Below are 23,431 nucleotides of genomic sequence, written 5' to 3' on the forward strand. Positions count from 1 at the left end.
ACCAACTGTTTCCCTGCACATCAGTCAGCATTAAGGCACCTTATGCTTATTTATTCTCTGTGACTGTAGCTGAACACAGAGCCTTAGCCCTGAGCTGTCCCCTGTAGTAACGGTGTGTGGGCAGACACAGGTAAGGGAAGGTTTGGAGGATGGCAACGATTTGTCACCTGATGCATTTGTACCTTTCTCTGTTGCAGGCAGTGAAGCAGCTGCTGGAGCTTCCTTTAAACCTTGCTGTTGTGTCGCCAGCACACACTCCCAACTGGGACCTGGTCAGTGATGTTGTTAACTCCTGCAGCAGAGTCTATCGCTCGCCCAAGCAGTGCCGCAGCCGATACGAGAATGTCATAATCCCACGGGAGGAAGGAAAGGTGAGTTCACGTGGAATGATGCGTCTTTTTTTTACCTTAAGTTGTAGAGTTTTTTTTCCTTATCTCCATAAACACTTGTTTTTTGTTAAACGTTTCAACAGTGTAAATAAATAACTTTTAAAAGATCTTTTTTAAATTATTCTCATCAGGATTTCCACTTATTTTATGTGATTTCTTTGAAAAGAAAAAGCACCTGAACAAAATCTTCCACAAAAGATCATCTAACTTTCCTTCTTATTTTACAGCTAATGTACGAAGCTAATCCTAAAAAGAAGACAAAAAGTATTTATAAGGTGTGCATTGGTATTCTTTCAAAATCAAATCTAGACACTGTGGTATTTAGCAGCAATGGAGGTGGGCAGATAATTCATATGAGATCCATGTTGAGTGTTACTTGAGTTCTGAAACATCAATTAAAATTCCAAATTTATTTTTCCTTTCTTTGTTGATACAGTGGATTGACACCAGACTTCAGCTTTTGGATTTGATAGATAAATTTTAGATCATGCAAGAAGTTTGTGATTTCACTTAAACTGCCACTTTGGTGGCATTTTTCCACCAAACCACCACCATGTATCTTATCCTGATGGTATTTAAGATCTGTAAGAATGAACTTCATGCTAGAGTCTAAGTGGATTACAAATACATAGTGAATTTGATGCCTGAAACACCTTGTAGTAAATGAGGATGATAGGATGCTACAGAAACAAACACAAATTCCATGACTGTGAACACCTTCTTCCAAACCACACAGCAATTTAGCGACAGAGTTGGGTAGAGAATCCAGAACTTCTGGGTGTAGTCCCATTCTCTGACTGCTAAGGAGGTTTGTCCCTGACTGGCAGTTTCTGCTTAGGAGAAACCAAATGTTAGACTGGCATGGTGTGTGGATGTTAACCTAGCTTTGTTGGGAGAGCAGTGCAGTGATGGTTTTGTTTTATTATCTTACGTGTGCGCTATGCATAACTATAAACTAATGGGCTCTTGGTTTGGGTAATGAATTAAACTTGCAAAATCTAAACTAAAGCAAAGATTCTTTCTCAAATTAGAGTTTGCCATTTTGTATGTCCCCAAGTGCTGATGCCAGTGTGACCGTGAGAACTGCTCCTTATTTTGCTCTTTCTTTATATATTTCCCGTAGAGTTTTGTGTGACAGTAAGTTATCAGTGACACGGGGCAGGAACCAGTCTGTGATAGATATGTTGGAGAGTGCTTTTAAATAATCTACGAGCGCGCCTTGTGTTTAAACATAGACAAAATGCCCTGTTGGGTGAGTTTGCAATTGAAAGTTGGTTTGTTTTCTTTTTTTAGACTAAAAACAGTCGCCCACTTCGTACCAATCAGATCTATGCTCAAGATGAGGGTGCAACCCACACACAGCTTTATACTAATCATTTTGAGATGATGAAAATGATTGCAGGGAAAAGAAGTCCACCTATCAAACCTCTGTAAGTTTACCTGGGATCATTTCATCTCCTGTCACCAGAGATCTCCTGGAAGCTCTGTTTTGAATGGCTCTCAAAACACAGTTATTCTACACTCTGTGTCCCTGTTCTTGATCTCTCTCTCTGTGTTCTTTGTTACTAGAAACACCTCCATATTTCATGTGTTTGGGTTTCACTGCAGGAATTAGCTCTTTGTCATGAAGAGCAGAACTGCACTCAGTAGGGGCTTTTTTAATCTACTTTATGTCTATCCATTTGTCTGAATTGTAAACAATTTGCTGTCTGTGCTGCTTAGTAGTACATTATTTTCTGTGTATCTTCCTGCAGTTTTTCTGTGTTTATTTAGTATTTACTCTGAGTCTTTCTTAAATGTCTATCTGTATGCAGGCTCCAGTACTGGTAGGAGTATTATGGAAACTTCACCAAAACTGCAGTGCTATATGCTGAAATATGTGAAATGAAATACTGTTTTTAAGGTTTTTTCTGCCTCCAGTAATACAATTTTGCTCAATTTCAGGCTTGGCATGAATCCTTTCCAGAAGAATCCAAAGCATGCATCAGTGCTTGCAGAAAGGTGAGCACACCCTATCTTGAAGGAGTTATAAATTGCATAAAAGTGCTCATTGCTCTTTTGTTAAGGTTTCATTTATTTCTAAATATTGTGTGTTTTGTCTTATTATTGTTTCTAGTGGAATCAACTATGATAAGCCCCTCCCTCCGATCCAAGTCGCATCCCTCCGAGCAGAGCGCATTGCCAAAGAGAAAAAGGTATGGTCCCATCTCTGCTGCACAAATGACTGCAGTAATTAAAAAATTAGGCAACAGATGAGGTAGGAGCAAAGCTGTCTCCTGGGAGAAGTTTAGCAGTACACTGGATGTTATGAGCAGCTGCACTTTGTTCATGTACAGGGGTTTAGATAACCAAGGCCCAAAGTGGGACCTTTCCTTGGGCTTCTGGTCACACTCAGACCCTTTAAATAATGAGGAGCATATTTTTTCAAAAGATACTGAAATGTGTAAAAATCCTGTTTAATTTTTGAACATTCTGTAACCTCCTTTCTTATGTTACTCAGAAAGAACTGCTTGTCCTTGCTTGTGGATGATAAGTTGCTTGTTGTGCTGTGCTCTAAGCCATAAAACCATGAGTACAGCTTGTAGTTTGAAGTGAGTCAAGTTATGTAACTTGAAGAGCCAAGGCACCTTTGTGGGCTGTCTCTGGTCAGAATTAAAGAGGTTTTATCTCCTGCTTTATTTTGTTTAAAAGAAAGCACATCTTGCTTGTTCCATGCTTGAAGATTGAAGGTGCCCCTTGTCTTGCAGGCGCTGGCGGAGCAGCAGAGGGCCCAGCAGCAGACGGGCCCCCAGCCCCAGCAGCCCCAGGCGGGCCAGCAGCCCCCCCAGCAGCCCCCCGTGCAGCAGGCCCAGGCCCAGCCACAGCCACAGCCACAGGCACAGGTAGTTCAGCAGCCACAGGCAGTGGTGCAGACTGCAGTCACTACTGTGGCCAACACAGCAGTATTGGTAAGAAAGGGAGAGCTCGGTGTCTCTGATGTAGTAACTTCAGTTCTTCTGTGTGTGCTGTATTTGTGTCCTGTTTCCTCTGGAAAGAGAATTTTAAGTCAGTATAGTGAGATCAGAGATACTTCTTGTTTGCTTTCTCTGGTTATGCTGGGTATTTTTTGGTTCCCTGATTTATTAAGACTTCATACCATTGTAGACAATAGCTCTTGGCATTCTGAGGTAGAAAAACACCATGCAAAGATGGTATTTTCTTTTTCACTTTTGACTTTCATTTAATGAATTTTGAATGAGTAGATATCAACTACAAGTATTTGTACAGAGAACTTGCAGAATACAGAGAATAGAAGAGAATGTAGCTGTAAGAACTACTCAGTTAATCAGCTTAAAAACCAAAGATTCATTAACTTTGCAAGGCAAGTGAAGTGATGCATCCTACAGGAAATACCATGGTGCTTTTACTGCAAATTTGTGCAAGGTTCTCATGTTTTCCTAAATCTAGTCTGAATGAATCTGATGACTGGTCTGTGGCTTTTGTATTTAGAGCCAATCCAGTTTGTGTAATAATGTGCCATTATTGGCAGTGGTGGATTTATTTTGCTTGTTGAAGAGCAAGAGTAGAAGAGCTTTTCCAGAAAGACACAGAGGATGTGTTCTCACCCACAAGCATTGCTGTGTATGAAGTGCTCAGTGATTTTCCTGTATGAGTGGTTGTCTGTGGTGTGCCAGAGTAAGGTATTGATCCCTTCTTCTGCTAACAGGGATGTCCAGTGACCAGGGTTTACCACACACTTGGCTGGTCTACAGTGGTTCATAAGTGAGGCAGAATCCTGATACATGTATGCATTAGTTGCTGTGATCTGTAGAGTCAAGGGACAACTGCAGAAATCTCTGTGTGTTCCATTGCATTTTTCTTATTTTGTCACTTCTGGAATACAGCATTGTTTTAAGCAATGCTCAGTTTTCTTTTATTGTTTTTCTGAACTGTTACCTTAATTGTCTTCTAATTAGGCAGGCACCATCAAAACAGCAGTGACGGGGACGAGCATCCAGACTGGTAAGGAGACTTTATAATTGGGCATAGGAGGTGATGAGATACTGGGATTTTCACTTTCAGAATCTCACATTTAATCCTGCTTTCAGCTACAGTGAGTGGAAATGTGATTGTGAACACTGTTGCTGGGGTCCCTGCTGCTACCTTCCAGCCCATCAATAAGCGTCTGGCCTCACCTGTTATACCTGGGACGCTGACTGTGAGTAGATCCTGTCACTAGTTGTGTCCCTGGACACCTGGGTTGCGTGTTTTATCAGCATATCTTTAGCTTTTTCCATGTTGTGAGAAATCCTGCTTCTTGAAAATGTCATGTGCATCTTGGAGTTCTTTTTCAAATCTCTCTCACCAAAACATCAGAACACACTGGAATGGTTCAGCAGAAAAAAATGTTTAATACTGGTAAAAATAGTTCATAGGCAAGTGCTGCTAAGAGCAATGTATGATGTCATTAACATTTTCAGCCTGTAACTATTTTGTGCTTTATTAATTATGATCTTTATTATTAAGTTAATGGTTTAATACTATGGAATATAAAGCAAAATATTGAAAGGTACTAAAGTCAAATGTCTGTAATAGAGCGAAGGGTTTGGTGATCAGCATGTTGGAAAAAGATATAACCACATGCTGATTTTCAGATGCATCCAAACAGATGCATTAGACAGATTATTTGGGGCTTTTTTCCTTCTGCATTTTTCATGCTTGTTTTTAAAATTGCCTGGAGGGCAGTGCCACGTCCAGAAGGTTCCATAGCTGTATGTGAGGCGTGGGAACGGAGCAGTGATGGCTGTGTTCCCTTGCAGACCTCGGGAGGCACCGCCACTGCCCAGGTGGTTCACAGCCAGCCCCGAGCGGCCGCGGCGCCGGCGGCGTCCAGCGAGCTGGTGACCATCGCCTCCACCCAGGGCGTGCGTGCTGTGACCTCAGTGACAGCTTCTGCTGTGGTCACCACCAACCTCACGCCTGTGCAGACCCAGACAAGGTCTCTGGTGACCCAGGTTACACCAGGTAATGATCCTGTGTTCAGGGACTTCTTCCAGTACTGCATAAAGGGCCTCAGAATTCCTGTAGATCCAGCACCAAAGGCTCAAAATATAGGAAGTCTGGGACACAATTAAAATAGGCTGTGATTTTTAACTTGTTTTATTGTTGGTGCTCAGATTACATTTTTCTCCGGTATTTCTGGATGAAGTATGGCAATAGAGAGCTTGGCCCCTAGGCATTGCAATTTAAAAGTATTATGAACAGTCTAGCAGTAAAACATTAGAATTGACTGTCTTGACTAAAAACCATTGTGAAGTAAGGTGCTTGTATTTTATGATCTACTCTGCTTTTACATCATGCTCCTGATAATGTGTTCTTAGATGTAGTAAATCCACAAGGTGTGCTGGAGTAGAAAAATAAGCATTTAACAGCTTGACTTCTCAGGTGAAATGAATGAATTAAACTGAATCTTAAAAAGTATTTATCTGAACATTTTGTTTTTTTCTTTATTCACAGCTACACCAACAGTCCAGCTGTCAGGCAAAACCATCACCCCTGCTCACTTCCAGCTTCTGAGGCAACAGCAGCAGCAGGCTGCTCAGGTGCAAGTCCCACAAATCCAGGCTCAGGCACAAGCCCAGTCTCCAGCTCAAATAAAAACTGTAGGAAAATTGTCACAGGTGAGGAAATGCTCATGAAGTGTTAGCACATAGCATAGCACAGTGCTCTCATTACTGTAAGCTTCCTTAGCAGTGTGTGTTGTGTCCTGTTTTCTTGGGCTAGAGTGAGATGTATTTCTCTCTTAAATTTCATCCTACTAAAATTTTATGCAGGCAGTGAGTCTGGCAGTGCTTTCAATAGTAGAGTAGGGCAGGATGGAAAGCATTTATTGTTGCTCACTGGAAGCCATTGTGTAAAAGAGTTATATTTTAGATACTCGATCTTAGCCCTAGTCTGGTACAGAATGTTTCTCCTTTTAAGCTTTGGATTCACCTCCATTTTTCTCCTGTAACATAAACCATTGGAAATGATGGAAGTGTTTGATTTTTACAGGAGCAGCTGATCAAGTTGCAGAAGCAGAAGCTGCAGCTCCCACAGCAGCAGGCAGCACAGCAGACACAGCAAGGGGCACAGCAGCAAACAGCACAAGTGCAAGTGCAGCAGCAGCAGCAAACTCAGCAGCTCACTGCTGTGACAGCCCCTCGTCCTGGTGCAGTGCTCACGGGCACTACGGTCACCAACCTGCAAGTGGCACGCCTGGTGAGTTGGCTTTGGCTTGTCAAGGTCTCAAACATTTCACTCTTGGCTGGTTTAAATGAACTGGGCCTTGATCATTCACATTCACAAGTGCCCTTTGCATTGCTCTGGCAGTTCAGAAGGAACTGCTGTAACATAAATAGCTTTACATTGTACGCACCCATTGATACCATCTCTGAATTGTGTCACTGTACAGGAGCCATTACATTTAGAAATGTCATTTTATTGACATTGTCATTTTATAATCATCTGTTATATGCAGCAAATCTGTCTGTGCTGGTACAATAATCTTCATTCCTTACTGCTTAGACTCGTGTTCCTGCTTCCCAGCTCCAAGCACAAGGACAGATCCAGGCCCAGACTCCACAGGCAGCACAGGTTGCTCTGGCCAAGCCTCCAGTGGTGTCTGTTCCAGCTGCTGTTGTGTCATCTGCAGGAGTCACCACACTCCCTGTGACTGTTGCAGGCATTAGTGTTGCCATTGGGCAGCCACAGAAAGCAGCAGGTATGTGAATGCAAGTTGCAAATAGGAGGAATTGTATTTCATAGCAATCTCCTATAGTACAGACAATTCTTGTAGAAAGATTGTTGTTGGAACAAAAAGTTAGCTTACTCATGCCCTTAGATAAGAAATTTTCTCCACTGTCAAAATCATGTCTTATTCCCATTAAAATCAGTGGGTTGTTAGTACTCAAAGCTGTGCAGATAAGTCTGTAAAAGCAGAATCTGTGTTTGCAAGCTGTGATTACTGGGACAAAGCAATAAACTGAAGACTCTTACAGTTCTAATTATTTCTGTAATTTTCAGGAGGCCAGACAGTAGTTGCACAGCCACTGCATGTCCAGCAGCTGCTAAAACTCAAGCACCACCAAGCAGCACAGCAGCAGAAAGCCATCCAGCCCCAGGTTGCACAGGGACAAGCAACTGTGCAGCAAAAGGTATTATTGTCTGCTCTCCCATATTAACTTATGCAGTGGTTGTAAAGCTTTGGTTCTGGATGACCAAGACACTGCTAGAGAGTCAGTCAGGATTTCTAGGGGTGAATCTTAGGTGTAAAGCAGTTGGTTGTTTGGTAGTTTTTAGTAAGTGTATGGTGTGAGTGTTGTGTGTAAGAGAGAAACTTTTCATTAAATACTTTAATTCTAAATACTTGTGTAAATGCATGAAGTCTTTCATCTAGTGCTCATTTTTTTATTGCTAATCATGGGAGATTTTTTTTTTTTCATAATTAAATGTAATTAATCTTTTTTCTACATACCTGATCTTTAAAATACACTCCTCTTTTGTAGTCATTGATACCTTTTTTTCTCTTGTGCAGATAAATGCTCAACAGGTTACGGTCCAGACCCAACAGCAGACTTCACAGCAGCAAAAAGTAACTTATGCTACACAGCCTGCCATTAAAACACAGTTCTTAACAACTCCAATTTCCCAAACCCAGAAACCAGGTGGAACCCAGCAAGTGCAGGCCCAGATTCAGGTACAGGTAACACAGGTTTACACCTTTAAACTGTACTGGGACTGGAAAATTGTAAAGACAAGAGGTGAGGTAGAATTCTGCACCCACTCATTTTATTTCTAGTCACACATTCATTTAAATTGACTTTTTAGTAAAATTCACTGGTGCTGAATATGTGGTCTTACAACAGGTCAGAGCAACTATGAGCTGCAAGTTCACCTTTCCTCTTTGAAGTAAAATAATTGAGTCACTCTTTTTTATTAGGCAAGGGATTCCATACTGTGTTTACTAAGGAAAATTCAGACAGAGTTTTCCTGTTTTAGGTGCTGCCTCACAGCCTAATCTGGTGAGGTGACAACTCAAATATTTTCTTTTCTGCATAACTGGATCAGTCTAACCAAGATAAAAAAAGGGGGTTAGGAATTGGAAGCCTTACTCTTTCAAAAATATATCCCAGATAATGTAACCTGTTCAAACTTACGTGCTTCCTTCAGTTTTAAAGGTAGGCGGGAGGAAATTACTCTGTTGTAGTTAAAATTGAAAATGTTTCTCTTCCTCCCCTAGCTAAGTTCTTCCTTTCAGGGATCTAAAATGTTTCATAAACATTCAGCCTCACTGAAAATGCCAAGCTGTAACTTACTGTGAACAGGCCTTTGGAAAGGCCTGGTAGAAGTTTTGCTAAATGTGGTGTTTTGCTGCTATCAGCAGCTTTTTATTTTGAGCCGATCTTCCTTTATTTTATCACTACAGGTTGCAAAACTCCCCCAAGTGGTCCAGCAACAGGCTACTGTTGCCAACATTCAGCAGATGGTTTCAGTTTCCCAACAGGTAGGTTTTACTCTTGTCAAACATAGCACTAGAAACGTGATCTTTAGAAAAGCTCATTTTTTGGGAATGTCTGTATTTTTCACCTTATGTGTGGCATAGGTAGTATTTTTGAAGGATATAGCAAGTGCCCTTCTATAAAAATAAGCCTTGAATATTGAATCAGCTGAGGTGTATTCTCTGGTCTTAAACTCTCATAGATGTAGCAATGTTTGTTCATCACTGCAGATAAGCTGAAAAACAGATTTTTAAAAATGTTTCCTAGAACTGAAAGAATTTTTAAAAATGTTTTTTATTTTTTGTGATGTATAGTTAATTTAGCAAATAATTGAACTAATAAGCACCATCTGAGCTTTTTCCACAAAAATTAGGACAAATTGAAGGTTACAAGTTGTTTTGTTTCAGTTCATAGAACTGTGCCAAGTGCTCTGTAAAAGGCAGAACAGTGTGGTAGCTGTTCCAAATGTGTGCTGGTAACAGACGGGGCTCAGGCAGGAGAAAGTCAGGTGGTTTGGTTCCCCCTAATGACCAGGCAGTTTAATTAACACTGTTTAGAACAATGCCATCCAGAACATTAGCAACAGGCATATCTTAGGCAGTTGATTGGCAGGAATGATTTAACTTTGGAGGGTGGATGAACTTCTTGCATTTAGTGCACAAAAATCTGGGCAATCGACTCTTAATCTGTCACAGTTTAGAGTGCAGTGTTTTAGTGGAGAATAAGATCTGTGACTGTTTATCTCAAAATGGTGATAAAGTGGTGTAAGCTGTCTGATAACCACCTCAGATGTGAATGCTTCAAGGGCAAAGTAGACAGTAGGAACCAGAAAACTCATCAGTCAACACAAGTTGAGTTGCCCTCTGTAGTCAGGAAGAGCTCCTAGATGGTTTTTAGAAGTCATCAGTGGTGGCATAACTCTGGGACTGTTGGAGTCTGTGGCAAAAAGACAAATAGTTCCACTCCCATGTACACCAGGGACTTCAGTGGCAGTAGGTTTAGGCCAGGATAAGTATTTTTGAAACTATGGTCTTTGTGTGTATGTGGCATTCTTTTTATCTGCATTTTTAGTGCTTCCCACTGGAATCCTTTTGGATCATTCAGGAGTTAATTTTTCCCCTGGAGAAGTCCTTGTAGCTTTGTTTGGCTTTTGCATCTGACAAAGGCAGCTGAAGCTGCTCAGTTTTCATTACCTTGTCCTCTGAACAAGGAGTTGTTGATTTTTATTTTTTTTTTCTCCCTTGCTCTGGGTAGAGCTATGAAAATTAGATGTCTGGATGGAGTTCAAAGTATTCTACCCTAAATTGGCAATAGAGACTGAATAGTAGTCTGAAAGGGTAATGGCAGAGACTGGTGGGAAGCCTCAGTGGCTGTATTTATTGTCACAATATGGGTGCAGAGGTTAGCATTTTAACCTCTTTAGTCCTCTGGCTGTCCCTCTGTTCCTTTCCCTGCTCCTTCACTTCTGCAGTACAGGAACTTTCCTGTATGTCTGGTATTTTCATGTATATCTTCTATACCTTTCATCTGCCTTCTGAATGCATCTGAGGGCATGTCCTTGGATTTGCACTGCAGGGACCTTGAGTTACAGGCATCTTGGCTCTTAGTTCTGACTTATAAGGTTCTAGAAAATGTGATAGAATGGTGGAATGCAGTGAAACCACAGAGCTTATGTTCCCAGAATCATTGTCTGAGATGTTTGTCAATTAAGAGAGCAAATACCTAAGTAGGAGGATTCCTTCTGTAGAACAGAAATGTTATGACTGCTCAGTTTAATGCTAAACTATTTTGTAATTGCCTTTTCATCCTCATGTGTAGGTACAAGCTCAGCCCCAAACTGTGACCCTTTCTCAGACGACAGCAGGTCAACAGCAGGTTCAGGTGATCCCTGCAACCACTGCTACTGCTCAGGTCGTGCAGCAGAAGCTGATCCAGCAGCAGGTGGTGACCACAGCATCTCCCCAGGTTCAGGCTCCAGGTGTACAGAACCCAGCCCAGACACCAGCAACACCTGAAGCCCAGAGTCAGCAAGCAAAAGTACAGATGAGGACACCGACTGTCAGATTAAAGGCACCTACCAAACCAAGTTGAACTGTTGCAATAACAGGGAAATACAGTATTTTGCATTTGCTGAGAAGCAAAATGAGTGAGAAGCTACTCCAAACATCCAAATGAAGACAAAACACCTCTATTTTTTTTTTATTTTGTAGCAGAAGGTTTCTTGCTGGTGAACATTTAAACATGGAAACTTACATGTAACTTGTGTATTAGCAACTGTTTAGCACTCAAACTCTGTACAAGATGCATTCTGCCTGTGTTCTCTGTGCTCATTCAAACCAGATAAAGCAAGCATTACTTAGGTTGAAATTCTGCCCAGCTTCTCAAAAGTGAAATGGTGATCTGCCATAAATGTCAGTAAAATCCATCTGTGTTGGAATACCACACCTGTCTGTGGGAATGTGCAGCTCCTTGCTGTAGTTTTGTGTGTGCTCAGTACCCACGTTGAAGCCACACAAAGAACCAGCTGTGGTTGATACAGCACAGTATTTTCCATCTGTACAAAAGCTCTGTGTTGTTCTTCCCTGTGGTAAATGCCCCTGGAAGATATAACACAGACTTGAAGTGCTCCCTGCAAAGTTTAGCCAATAAATGTGAAAACCTGTAAGTATATGTAATTAAAAAGGAAAAAAAAAAAAAAGGGTTTCATTCTCCATTTTTGTAAGTCTTTTAAAATGTTTGTTAGTAGTTTTTGTGTACAGTTTACTGAATCACCCAACCTGTGTGCTCATTCTCATATTTCACTTTAAAATAATGGATATTTTAGGCATGAGCTGAGTAAATACTGTGTTGATAGTAGATGTGTATTAAAGTGTAGCCCATTTTTTTTTTTTTGTAAAAGAGTTGTTCAGTAGATACAGCTACACAGATGATCCACGGCTGTTTCTCATGGGACTTCTGTCACGAAAAATCTCCAGCTGATAAAATCTAATCTCTCTGTTTCATTCTGCTCTTGCAACATGTTTAAATGTTCAGTACTTTTTACACGGCTTTCAGCTTGGGGGGTGGGGGGCCGGGGGAAGGGGAGAATAGTGAAATTAAATCTAAGACTTAATTCTTCAACTGTGTAAAGAGTAAGATCTAACTTTTGTACTATTCTTTTACTAAAGCTAACGATGAATGTATCTTCAGGTGGGTATTTTGGATGTGAATAGAGCGTGGCCTCTTCCTCCAAATCAGTTTGCCTTATTGTTGTGGAGAAAAAAAAAAGCAAAAAGCTGCACAGAACTGTGGGGGGGTTCTTTCCTTTTCTTGCATACAATGAATGACAGACTTTGCAAACAGCACTGAGTGAGGAATCAAAAAGCCCTTGGTGGCTTGAAGGGATTTATTTTACTTTGGCCATAAAACTGCACGATGTGTAAAATCCAGACAAAATGACAACATTCCTTTTCTGAGATGGTTTTAAAATTATTTTTCCATTCTGTGATCTTTTTACTCTTTTAGGAAGGGAGCGTGTTTAAGGGCAAGGAAAGCATATATTTTGTTTTTACCTCTGTATGTCCACACTTGTTGGTACCTGGCAATCCACATGGCTTAAACAAGAAAGAATTCTCAGCCAGCTCCTCTGTGTTAGTTGGGTTAGGTACAGCCAGTTCTGTTCAGCTCACAAATGTAAACATTGGCTCAGGCGGTGTTCCTGATTTTTTTATTTTATACCTCTTTTGTCCTGCCTACTTTTTTTCTTGGACCCTCAGGTCTACAAATACAAGGGCATTTTGTTTTTTGTTTTTTTTTTAAGCTGTTTTTGCATGCAGTAGTATTCCCATGACCCTTCTGACCCCTGGCGTGTGCCATCCCCTAAACTTCACAGCCAGCCAGGGAGCTGGCATTGCTGACAGCGGAGCAGTTTAAAATGCAAAGCAGATGCAGTGGTAATGGATAGTGACACTGTGTACAGTATAGCCTTACTCATCCAAAAATATTGCTTAGTTAGCCCCAGTTTTACTTTTAAGTGTTTAGCTTTTATGATGTGCATGAAAGTCGGGGTGGGGGGGAACAGTTCCAGCAGTGGGAGAGCTGCTGGCTACGTCGTTGTGCTGGTCTGATTTGGTGTCTAAAGAGGCGATTGTTTCTTGTTTAGGTCAGTTGATGAAGATAAAGTCACCATCTTTTTTTTTTGTTTTGTTTCCTTCTAATTATTTTTTTTCTTCCTTTCGATGTGTCTTTCTCCCAGGAGTGTGTTAGGAAGTCAACCTGTACATAAGTGATGAACATTTGTACTCGACCCAGTAGGATGATAAGGAATAGTGCTGTATCCTACCTGAAGGTGTAATAAAGTGTACATTTTTCTACTGCCACCTCGCTCTGCCTTCTGTACCGGGGGAGGAGGGTGGGCTTGGGGGGTTACTGGGAAGTGCTGGCTGGGAGGGCGGACCCGTCCACATCCCCATCCCTGATCCCCATCCCGATCTCCATCCCTGATCTCCATCCCTGATCCCCATCCTCGATCTCCATCCCTGATCCCCATCCTTGATCTCCATCCCTGATCCCCATCCCGATCCCCGTCCCGATCTCCATCCCTGATCTCCATCCCTGATCCCCATCCCGATCCCCATCCCTGATCCCCATCCTTGATCCCCATCCCTGATCCCCATCCCTGATGCCCATCCTCGATCTCCATCCCTGATCCCCATCCTTGATCCCCATCCCTGATCTCCATCCCTGATCCCCATCCTTGATCCCCATCCCTGATCCCCATCCCGATCCCCATCCTGATCCCCATCCCTGATGCCCATCCCCGCCCCGCTGTGGGCGGAGCGGCCGCGGCTCCTCCTCTCTCTCCTCCTCTCTCTCTCTCCTCCTCCTCCTCCTCCTCCTCCCGTGTCCTCCCCGGCGAGCATGGCGCGGGAGGCCGCGCTCGCCGCCTGCCTGGAGGCCGTGCTGGGGAGCCGCTCCAGCGCCAACCGCGTCTTCGAGCTCCTGGAGCCGCTGGTGGTGCGGGCCGGGCCGGGCCGGGCGGGGCGGGCGGGGCGGGGGGAGCGGGCTGAGGGACGGCAGCGCGGCCGGGCCGCCGCTCTGACACGCTGTTCCCCAGGGCCAGGAGGAGCCGGAGGACATCGTGAGCGCCGCCAGGAGCTGCAGCCGGCTGTTCGGGGCGCTGCTGGAGCGGCGGGAGCTGTTCGTGGGGCCGCTGCCCGAGCAGGACGCCTCTCTGGCCGGTGAGCGCGGAGCGCGGCCCCGCGGCGCTGGCCGGGCCAGGCGCGGCCCTGCCCGAGCCCAGCCTGGCTGTGTGTCTGTCCCTCACAGAGAGCTACAGCGCCGAGGACAAGTACAGGATATGGATGAGGCACCGCTACAGGGACTGCGTGCGCTGCCTCGGGGAGCTCATGGGACACGACGCCTTCCAGGTCAAGGTAGGTCCTGGGTCCGCTGCTGACCCACGGTTCTCGGGGTCCCTTGAGGTTCTCACCCAATATTTCAGTGTGGGAGGGCAGGCAGTGCTGTAAGACAGCACTGATGCTCTGACTCTGCTCACCAGCAGCGAGCATGCAGCTTTCACAGGAAATAATATCTCATTCTTCCTCCTCTTGAAAGTTGCTTCCTTTGGGTTTTACCCCTGGTGTGCTTGTTTAGGTGGGGGTTTTTTTTATGATGGTCCCTTCTTTTTTTAAAGGAGTTGGCACTCTGCACGCTCATGAAGTTTGTCGAATTGGAGGCACAATATCCATTGATCAAAATAGAGTGGAAGGGAACTTTAACTTTTCCATATGATCTTCTTAAGGTAAGATGCAGACGTGAAAAGTCCCTCCTATCAGTGACCTGATGGCACATGAACTCGTGTGCCCTCAGCTGCCTCTCTGCTCCCGTGCTGTAAGAGACTGACTTGTTGCTTTACTTTCCAAACCCTTTGTTAGGTAGTTGTTGATGGTTTGCTGCCCACCGAGGAGGATGCCTCGCTGCTGATCTCCCGCTTTCAGGAGTACATGGAGTACGACGACATGCGGTACTTTGTCATGAAGGCTGTCACTGCCAGCATCTTGCAGGTCATGCAAAAGACAAAGGAGGTAAGAAATTGTTACTGCTCAGGTGGCTCTGGATGAGCTGCTCTGGGCTGTGTGTGAAGCAGGGAGGAATTAGTGGTATATGGAAATATTTGGAAGCCAGAGAAATGAGTGTGTCCACTGAAGGCATTGATTGTTTTTTCTTATCTATGTCAGTGTGCCAAGACTGGCTTTACTCTGAAGTTGAAAGTATTTCAAGACAGATACTGTTCTTTCTGGTGCAGGCTCTAGCTTCTGTTTTACCCAAATCTCCACAGCTTGGGTGACACACAAAGAACTTTTAATTCTGTTTGCTGCAGAGGAAGAATCTGTTTCCTTCGTTGGATTCACCAGTTTTGTTAAACCAAAATAAGTACAGAGGTTTCATGTTGGATAAACAAGTAGTACTCTAGGTTGAGGCTGCAACAGAGAATATACCAGTGTGTAGTTTAGTCATCAACATTTTCCTTTTCTCTTTCCTAAATATATTCAGTACTTGGAAACAGGACAACGTTGAAGCCCAGCATCTTGCTGTCTCATGTGGAACTTGCTTCATGTTTGTTTTCTATACTTTTTTCCTCAGAAGCCGTTGCCTTTTTACCAGCAGAATGTCTTTTCTCTCATCTCACCCATTAACATGCCAAACAAAGAGTCTGAGATGGTCAAATTTATGGTCAAGCAAGGTTAGTAAACTCTGCATGATGAACTGCATGTGAAAAGGAGGATCAGGTTTAAGATTTTTAGTGTGTAAGACCTTATTATTGTTTGTTGATTAAGAATATCTGCTTCTTTGATTACTGTGATTCTAAACAGTCTTAAAAATCCATATTCCTCAGTCTACAGGGGGGTCTGTTATGGCCTTGTACCAAATTAAATGCTTCAGCCCAAGATTTTAGAGTATCAAAGGGCTAAGTTAAAAAGGGTCATCTTAATTTTTTGAATATCCATTTCAAGTTCAACATCTGTTTTCCCCTTTTTCTTAGATAACCGTGAGGAGTTGAAACTTTCAAAGCTGCAGGTAACTGTTCATTTGGTGCATTAGAATCGAAATTTTATCTGCTTAAAATAGAGCATTATCTGTACCAGTGTGTTTAACTCACTGTTTGCAATTCTGTTTTAAGGCACACAAACAGATGTTTCAAAAAATGTGGCTGACTTTTTTGAAGCACAAGGTGAGTGTTACTGATCTGCTTTGCTCTTTAATGTAAGGATTGCTGATCCTTAGCAATTGTGTCTAGCCTTGCACAAAGCTGCTGGTAGGACCCCCCAGTATGGTTTGAGTGTTAGGTGGGAACAGCCCAGTGACCATTTCTGTTGGATCACTCTGCCAAGAAACAGGACCTTATATATAGTCTGCTTTTCTCCTTACTCTCAGCCTTTTTTCCCTACCTTAAACATCTCTGCCCATCAAGGTGATCTGCAGCATGGCAATCTCTGCTCACAAGCTGAAGCTTCCCCAGTCTTTTTCCTGGTGATTTTCCCCATCTGAGTGTTTAGTTGTGAGCACCTGCTTCTTGAGTGAACTTCATTGGTGTCACTTGTAAACTCTCCCATTTGGGAACTGCTGCTGCAAGATGTTCTGTATTTTCCTGGCACGTTCCCTTCTGCTTGTGCATTGCCCTTTTGAGCCACAGGTTGCTGCTGCAGTCTGTGTTCTCCCTGCAGTGCTTGTTTCTCTGTGTTGTTTTGTCCTTCACAGCTGCCCACTGGCCTTTACAAAAAGGTTCTTGTCATTCTGCACGACTGTGTCCTGCCTTACATGAACGAGCCCACTCTCATGATGGACTTCTTGACAGTGGCCTATGGCATAGGTGAGTGAGAATGGTCCTTTATCCTTTGTGGCACCTCCAGCATGGGACAGATGGACTTGGAAGCTCTGCTGGATGCAGCACCACGACCTGGGTGATGGAATAGGTCTACTGTTGGCTGGGATGGAGCTAAGGAGCTAGGGTCAACTCCGTCATCCCTGAAAGGGAGAGGACTTTACCTGTTTGTAAATGTCATTGCTCCTTTTATGTAAGGAAAATCATATTTAAGGCTTTGTGAAATAGTAGAAGACTGGAGTGATTTATTTTAAATAGAGAGTTCGGAAAGTGCTGCTGATCCAAACACGGGATCCACAGATTCTTGCAGAAATGTCCTTTCTGAGCAGACCTTTGCCTCCCCAGTGTGACTTTGTTTAGGAACTAGAGGAGCAGATTTTTGTGTCTCAGTCATTGAACATTTGTTCTATTAAAATACAGCTTAATCTTTGTAAGAAACTTGGGAGCTTCTGGAAGGATGTAGATAAAATTGTTTTACCTTTCAGCCTTTCACTGGCTCTGATTTCAGGTATTGAGTTTTGTGTTCCTTCTGGGAAGATTTTATTATAGAAAAAACTTGAAGATTATTTTTTTCTAGTTATTTTTATTGTGTTGATATCTGTTTGCTTTCTTACAGGTGGAGCAATCAGTCTTCTAGCCCTAAATGGGTTATTTATTCTGATTCATCAGCATAATCTGTAAGTAAAACAAGTATATTGTTTAAAGGAACATAGGTTTTTGCATTTATGTCTTTATGTAAGAGGAACTGAAACGGGTTCACCACACCTTCAGTCTTTGAAATTCCCCCATGAGAAAGCCAAACTGCACAAGAGGCTCAGGCTGTTTGGATGCTGAACTTTTTTGGCTGTGTGATTTCTTTTACAACTGAGTGCAAATATTCTCTTGACTGTGGTTGCTCAGCACTTAAAAATTGATTTCCATTGATCTGATTACAGAGTGAAGCCATAGTCTTTGGTGTCCCTTTCACTGCATCCTATACCATTTGCAGTCATTGGACATGGCTTCACACCCTGAAGATGGCTGGGCACTGCAGGACCCTTAAATTCACCTTGCAGCTTGTTTTCAAGTGGTGACTGTAGAGGGAAGCCTAAGAGAGCTAAACAGAGCACAGCAGTGGGCTGGGGTGCTCTTAATGAAAACACAGAAACATTTAGACACAGTCCCTCTGTACACCACTAATGGATGTTTTATTTTTCCTTTTTTTCTTAACAGGGAGTATCCTGACTTTTACAAAAAGCTTTACAGTCTGTTAGACCCTTCCATCTATCACGTGAAGTACCGAGCTCGCTTTTTCCACCTGACTGATCTGTTTTTGTCTTCATCGTAAGTAGCATCTTTATTATGTATGCTCACATATTTTCCTCCTGCTTTTCTGTTCTTGAACAGTCTCCCACACGTCTGGATTTAATGTATTCAGTGTGCCTGCTGGATTAGATACATTTTTATGGAGAAAGCTGAATCCAAGACTATTATTGTAGTCTTGTGTAATTCTTCATGTGCTATTTTTGAAGATTTGCCTCAGCCATAGATTTCAGAAAGGAAGAATTGCAGTTAGTTATCAGGGTTTGAGCTGCAAGTGCTTATGGATGTGTTTTTGATCTCTGTTCCACTTTGGGTGAAAGTGATGAATTTTCTGTCTTGTCTTTGTAAAAATGGAAAAGTAAAATTTGCAGGCTTTTTATAGATTACAAAGCTGTTGATAAATGGGTGGCTTTTTGCAGACATAAAGCACTGAAATGTGAAGTGTTTGACAGCCTGTCTTGATTTTGTCAGTTCATTGTACACAGGGAAGAAACCGAATAGGCAGCTGGTCACATAGTTGCTGTCATATGTTATAAAATAAACCAACAGTAACACAGCACCGGGCACTTCATATCCAAGCCCCTTGTATTCCTGGTGTACTTTGGAGAGAGTGACAAGACCTGTGGGTAACTTTGTTGAGCCTTGCAGGTGCAGTGAAGTCTGAGTGACTGAAAAATTGTCATTTTCACCCTGACTCTTCTGACATGAAGAAGGGGCCTAAATGAGCTGGTTGCTGTTAGAAATTTGCATTTTCACCATTAAAAAAAAAAGAATTATGCTGCACATTTACACTACACAGGAGCTTTATGTTCCCATTAGCAGCTGCAGTGCTTGGAAGTGTTATGTAAATTTAACATCATGGCCTGTGTATTAATTAAACCCACAAAATGACATAAGAAGAATATAATTAAGGTTGCCTGGCCAAGCACTCAGAAGTTTATAAAAGGACTGAATAAAGTTTGCCACAAGAATGGCCATGTACAGGGGCTGTGCTTGGCAGTGGTGCCACATATCAGGATTGAATCTCCCAGTGATCTGAGATTACTCATGCACTGAACGTAAATTCCCCAAAAAATTCGTTCCACTGGGCACACAATACATTGCCACTTAAAAGTGAGATTCCTAAAGCTCCTCTTTACTCCACAGCCAAAACAGCCTGAGGAGCCCCCTGGTCTCTAATCTGTGCTGTTGGAGTGGCTGAGGCTGCTGGCTCTCCTGGCAGCACTCTAACAGCTCCTGTCCCCTGTCCCCAGGCACTTGCCAGCGTACCTGGTGGCAGCGTTCATCAAGCGGCTGGCCCGGCTGGCCCTCACAGCCCCGCCCGAGGCTCTGCTCATGGTCATTCCCTTCATCTGCAACCTCTTCCGGAGGCACCCCGCCTGCAGGGTGCTGGTGCACAGGCCAGGAGGGCCAGCAGGTATGAGGGGAGTTGTGTTACACCTTTAGGACAGCATAAAGAGGAGCACTGCTGTGGGGGAAAAGGGGAGATTCCAGTTCTGAGGTTTGAAAGGATCCCTTTGTCCTGTCCCTTGAGTTTGTGAAAGGTCAGCAGGCTCCTGCTGTTGAGTTCAAAGCTATTCCAAATGCCCTACTTCAATCCTTTTTGAAAGTGGCATGGTTTTGTAGTGCTGCCAGCACTTGGTCATGCTGGGATGTGTCAGATTGTTCCTGGACCATAAATGACTTGGGAAGGAGTGGCTCTGGCTACAGCACTGCTCTGGGCCTGTGTTCTCTTAGGGTTTATGTACATCAGACAGGAGGTATTAGCTCTGTATCTCCTATTTCCTTAGATATGTCAGAAGATCCATATGTTATGGAGGAGGAGGAGCCATCTAAAAGCAGAGCTTTGGAGAGCTCTCTCTGGGAGATTCAGGTATTTCATCCCAAAATGAACATTTGGGCCTGGTATGGGTCTCTTCCATCCTTGCTGCTTCCTTGACACACATCCTGGCAAATGGTTTCTTTTACTCTGCATCATTTTCTGTCCTAGCAAAGGATTCCATACACTGGAACAATGTACATGCTGATTAGTGGGTGGCTTCTGAGCACACATTTGATCTTTCAGTTCACAACTGAAACAGATTAAATAGCTGCAAATGTACCAGGCTTCTTATTTGCTCTGGAGAGGAGAGGGGAACTTGGTGAGCAGTGATGGAAGTGAATTGAGTAGAGGCAGGTTATCCTCTAGAAGTGGATGAGGGGTTTATGTAGGGGGCTGAAGCAGCAACAAGAATGATGTGCTGGAGCTGGAATCCTGGAGAGCTGGGGCTTGGGTGTGGCATGAGGGCACTGTGAGGTAGCAGAATTGGATTATGCAGTGTAAGCATGGCCTGTGGGTGCATTTGTCTTGAGCTGGAGGAGCCTTTGACATGTTTGAAAGATGCCTTCAAGGATGAAGTTGTTTCAAACATGAAACAAGAAATGAGGATTTCTTGAAGCTCTGTAGCATGGTGCAGCAAACTTGGATCTGATGGAATTTGGTGGTCACTGAAGATCTGATCAGCAAACGGGCAGACTCTTGTTTGGGAATGCAGATGGATGTGTGTTACCCTGTACTTATTAGATTATCTCCTATTTGTCTTGTCTTGCTTTTTCAGTCTCTCCAGAGCCATTATCACCCAGATGTGGCCAAGGCAGCTGCTGTCCTGAACCAGTCCCTGTCTGAAATGGAGGATGACATATCAGGTCTCCTGGAGCTCTCAAATTATGAGGTAATGCTGCTGTGGCTTTGTGAGTGAGTGGAACCAGAGGAAAAGAGATTCTGGATGCAGCATCTGTGTCCTGTTCATCTGCCTTGCTGCTGGGGAGGGAGCTACACTGACTTGGTTACCCAGAACCAGGGCAAACCAGGAAAATGGTCTGTTAAATAACAGCATGAGCAATGGTGGTGACAAGGCTGGCTATTTTTTTTTGTAAGTGTTTATTTGCTGGATGTTTCAAGACTTTAGAGTGAGCAGTGTTACCGGGGTGAAGAGCTTGTACTGAGTTTTGACAATATTTTCTGGTTTTTATTTTGTAGCTTTTTGATAAAGAAGTAAAGAAAAAGGCTGTCGACGTGCCCCTGGAGTTTGAGCAAGTACGAGGTTTGTTTGGGAAGAAAAATGATATTTTTGCAGAGCACTTCAGTTTAGACTGATGCCATCTCCTACCAAAACACATCTGTCAGCAGCATTGGATCTTAGGGACACGTGGAAAGCTCCCATGTGCTCAGCAGCCCTTCCCTGTGAGGAGAGCTGGGCTGTTGGAGCTGCAGCCTTCTTCAGTGCCCCTTGCCAGTGCCCCTGGATGGACTTTGCTGTGTTTCTCACACTTGCATACCACCACCTGGTATCTGGGAGGGATTTTTCCTCGGAGTAAGGGTTTCTGGACTTGTTCATGGCTGGGATCCCAGAACTGCTGGTGCTGGCTGTGACCAGGGGCTGCATCAACAGACATCACTGCTGTTCCATGGGACTGAGGGGAATTGCATTCTCTGACTGCTCTTGCTTTTCAGATGTTTTACTTTTTATATGAGGGCTGACAGCCTATTTGTAATAAATGTCTTCAATACGTGAGTGTAAAAACCTTATGTATTATAATTATATTTTTACATGCATTTTAAAGCTCATCTTCAGAGAGATTTTTCTCTTCCTGGTACTCAGTACTCCCACGTTCAAGGCACTGAAACTGGTTTGTCTAACTCAGAAGATGCTCAGTGAGCATCTATGAAATGTTGCTGGTGTTCCTGTACATCCATCTCGTGCACTAAGGTTGCTGGATTCCAAATGCTCATGAGCTTTTGGAAGTGAACATAATCCTGGTGCCTGCTGTAGCTGGGGAGGCCAGCTGATGTGCAGTGGGAGGCTAATCCTTGAGTTTTGCTTCAGAATGATAAGCAGCTTGGTGTGGTTTTGCTTGCAGCCTGCATGTGTTTTAGGAGCTCTGGCCAGAGTGTATCCAGGGGCTAATAACTTTTTAACTCCATTTCTGCTGGATGCCTTTGTTAATTTTTCATATACTTCCAGAAGTCATATAGAAATTCCATTTGATAGGGTTCCACCTAAGGTTTTAAGTTTGAAGTAAACTGTTAACAGCACAGACAAACTCAGAACTTTCTTTAAACTCATTTTCAACAACTTTATGTTACCTCTTTAGATCTAAATTCTGCTTGCATAATTTGAAATCGTATTTTGTGGAAGAGTAAATTATAATCAAGAAAGCAGAGGCCAAGAAATCCAATTTCTGGCAGCCAAGTCTGGTTAAGTCAAGGAAAACTGCAGCTGTCTTGGAGACACTGAAGTGTTACATTTTCTTCATCCATTTTTTTTCATGCTTTCCAAACAGTGGACATGTCCTCACAGTGTAGAGCTCTACATTTTTTTTTTCCCCCTTTCTGATGCTTTTGAATTCAGGCAGGGTATTTCTGAGGATTGATATTTTTCCTCTTTTTCTTTGGAAGTCTCTTTCTTTGTTCTCTGGTGAAAAGGCAATGCTGCCTCCTCCCTGGCCAGCCTGCTTTTCTTCTTTCTTTGACTTCTGGTATCTGAGATAGGAAGGCAGAACGGTTGAGATGTAACTTTCAACTTGAGAAGCCTCAGTTCAGGTTCACCCAGGCCTTGTATTTCAGCTCTAGGATGTATCTCCCTTTGTCATGGGGTTTTGTCTGTATGTGTTTGGTAAACATCTTGAAGTGCTGTGCTGTAGCAATGAGAGCCACATGGCCCACTTTGAAAGATGTCAGTGTATCATCTCAGATGAAGTGGATGACTGTGTTGAAAAGAATGAATGTCTATGTTGAATGGCTTTCTCTGCATATTTTTATTTTATTCAGGTTGGTCCTGGGTGTATCTGTGTGTGATTGCTGGTGAGCAGTGCCGTTCACTTCTGTCATTATATTGACACTCAGGAGTATTGGGTCCTTTTTAAAAGCACAAATATTAGACCACTTGGGCATGGGGAAAATCCAGGTCTCAAAGTGCTGAAAATGAGGGACTTTGGCTGGGTTCCTCTACATGGACAGAGGGTAAACAGAGTGTCCTCAGGGCTGTGTGACCTTGTATGCCTGTCTGTCCTTCTGGGGTCTCCTGGCACCAAACAGGAGCACCCTGCACATGAGGCAGATGGAGTTGGTGGGGAGTATTGGAAAGCAGCAGCTCCTGCCTTGTGGTGTGGCTCTCTGCTGCCTTGTACTGGAGAGCAAATGACCACAGCCTAAAGCATTATCCAAGCACCAGCAAAAGGGATGCCATGGAAAGGAGTGTTTTTCAGGACTGCAAAAGCACCAGCATCTCCAGCTGGTTCCACCAGCCATGGATTCCAAGTACCACACTGCAATGAGCAGTGACTGGACTGGAGCAGGATGCAATTCATGTTTCCCA

At 43.3% G+C, this 23,431-nt stretch overlaps 2 protein-coding genes across 5 annotated transcripts in view; both read left to right on the plus strand.

Moving 5' to 3' along the window:
• EP400 (E1A binding protein p400) overlaps positions 1 to 12,240 on the plus strand; it is a 45,923-nt gene extending 33,683 nt beyond the window's left edge. For 2 of the 4 annotated variants that reach the window (XM_058851471.1, XM_058851473.1), the window contains 15 exons: positions 198 to 371; positions 1,683 to 1,819; positions 2,334 to 2,390; positions 2,506 to 2,584; positions 3,137 to 3,337; positions 4,346 to 4,391; positions 4,478 to 4,587; positions 5,189 to 5,393; positions 5,886 to 6,049; positions 6,423 to 6,629; positions 6,936 to 7,131; positions 7,434 to 7,564; positions 7,945 to 8,106; positions 8,836 to 8,913; positions 10,727 to 12,240. In XM_058851471.1, coding sequence (XP_058707454.1) covers positions 198 to 371; positions 1,683 to 1,819; positions 2,334 to 2,390; positions 2,506 to 2,584; positions 3,137 to 3,337; positions 4,346 to 4,391; positions 4,478 to 4,587; positions 5,189 to 5,393; positions 5,886 to 6,049; positions 6,423 to 6,629; positions 6,936 to 7,131; positions 7,434 to 7,564; positions 7,945 to 8,106; positions 8,836 to 8,913; positions 10,727 to 10,999 — 2,220 coding nt within the window. In that variant the 3' untranslated portion in view covers positions 11,000 to 12,240. Of the gene's footprint in view, positions 1 to 197; positions 372 to 616; positions 665 to 1,682; positions 1,820 to 2,333; positions 2,391 to 2,505; positions 2,585 to 3,136; positions 3,338 to 4,345; positions 4,392 to 4,477; positions 4,588 to 5,188; positions 5,394 to 5,885; positions 6,050 to 6,422; positions 6,630 to 6,935; positions 7,132 to 7,433; positions 7,565 to 7,944; positions 8,113 to 8,835; positions 8,914 to 10,726 lie in introns of all 4 variants that reach the window. The other 2 variants (XM_058851470.1, XM_058851474.1) reach the window with 2 other exon arrangements.
• Positions 12,241 to 13,787: 1,547 nt separating this feature from the next.
• Positions 13,788 to 21,735, plus strand: NOC4L (nucleolar complex associated 4 homolog). The gene is made up of 15 exons (XM_058851800.1): positions 13,788 to 13,903; positions 14,004 to 14,127; positions 14,216 to 14,322; positions 14,583 to 14,690; positions 14,824 to 14,973; positions 15,533 to 15,632; positions 15,933 to 15,967; positions 16,071 to 16,121; positions 16,649 to 16,760; positions 17,389 to 17,449; positions 17,985 to 18,095; positions 19,328 to 19,491; positions 19,865 to 19,947; positions 20,672 to 20,785; positions 21,094 to 21,735. The coding sequence occupies exons 1-15, from the start codon at positions 13,808 to 13,810 to the stop codon at positions 21,208 to 21,210; spliced, it is 1,533 nt and encodes a 510-aa protein (XP_058707783.1). The 5' UTR covers positions 13,788 to 13,807; the 3' UTR covers positions 21,211 to 21,735.
• Positions 21,736 to 23,431: the final 1,696 nt, after the last annotated feature.

Source organism: Poecile atricapillus, chromosome 16 (genome assembly GCF_030490865.1).
Source record: "Poecile atricapillus isolate bPoeAtr1 chromosome 16, bPoeAtr1.hap1, whole genome shotgun sequence".
NCBI lineage: Eukaryota > Metazoa > Chordata > Aves > Passeriformes > Paridae > Poecile > Poecile atricapillus.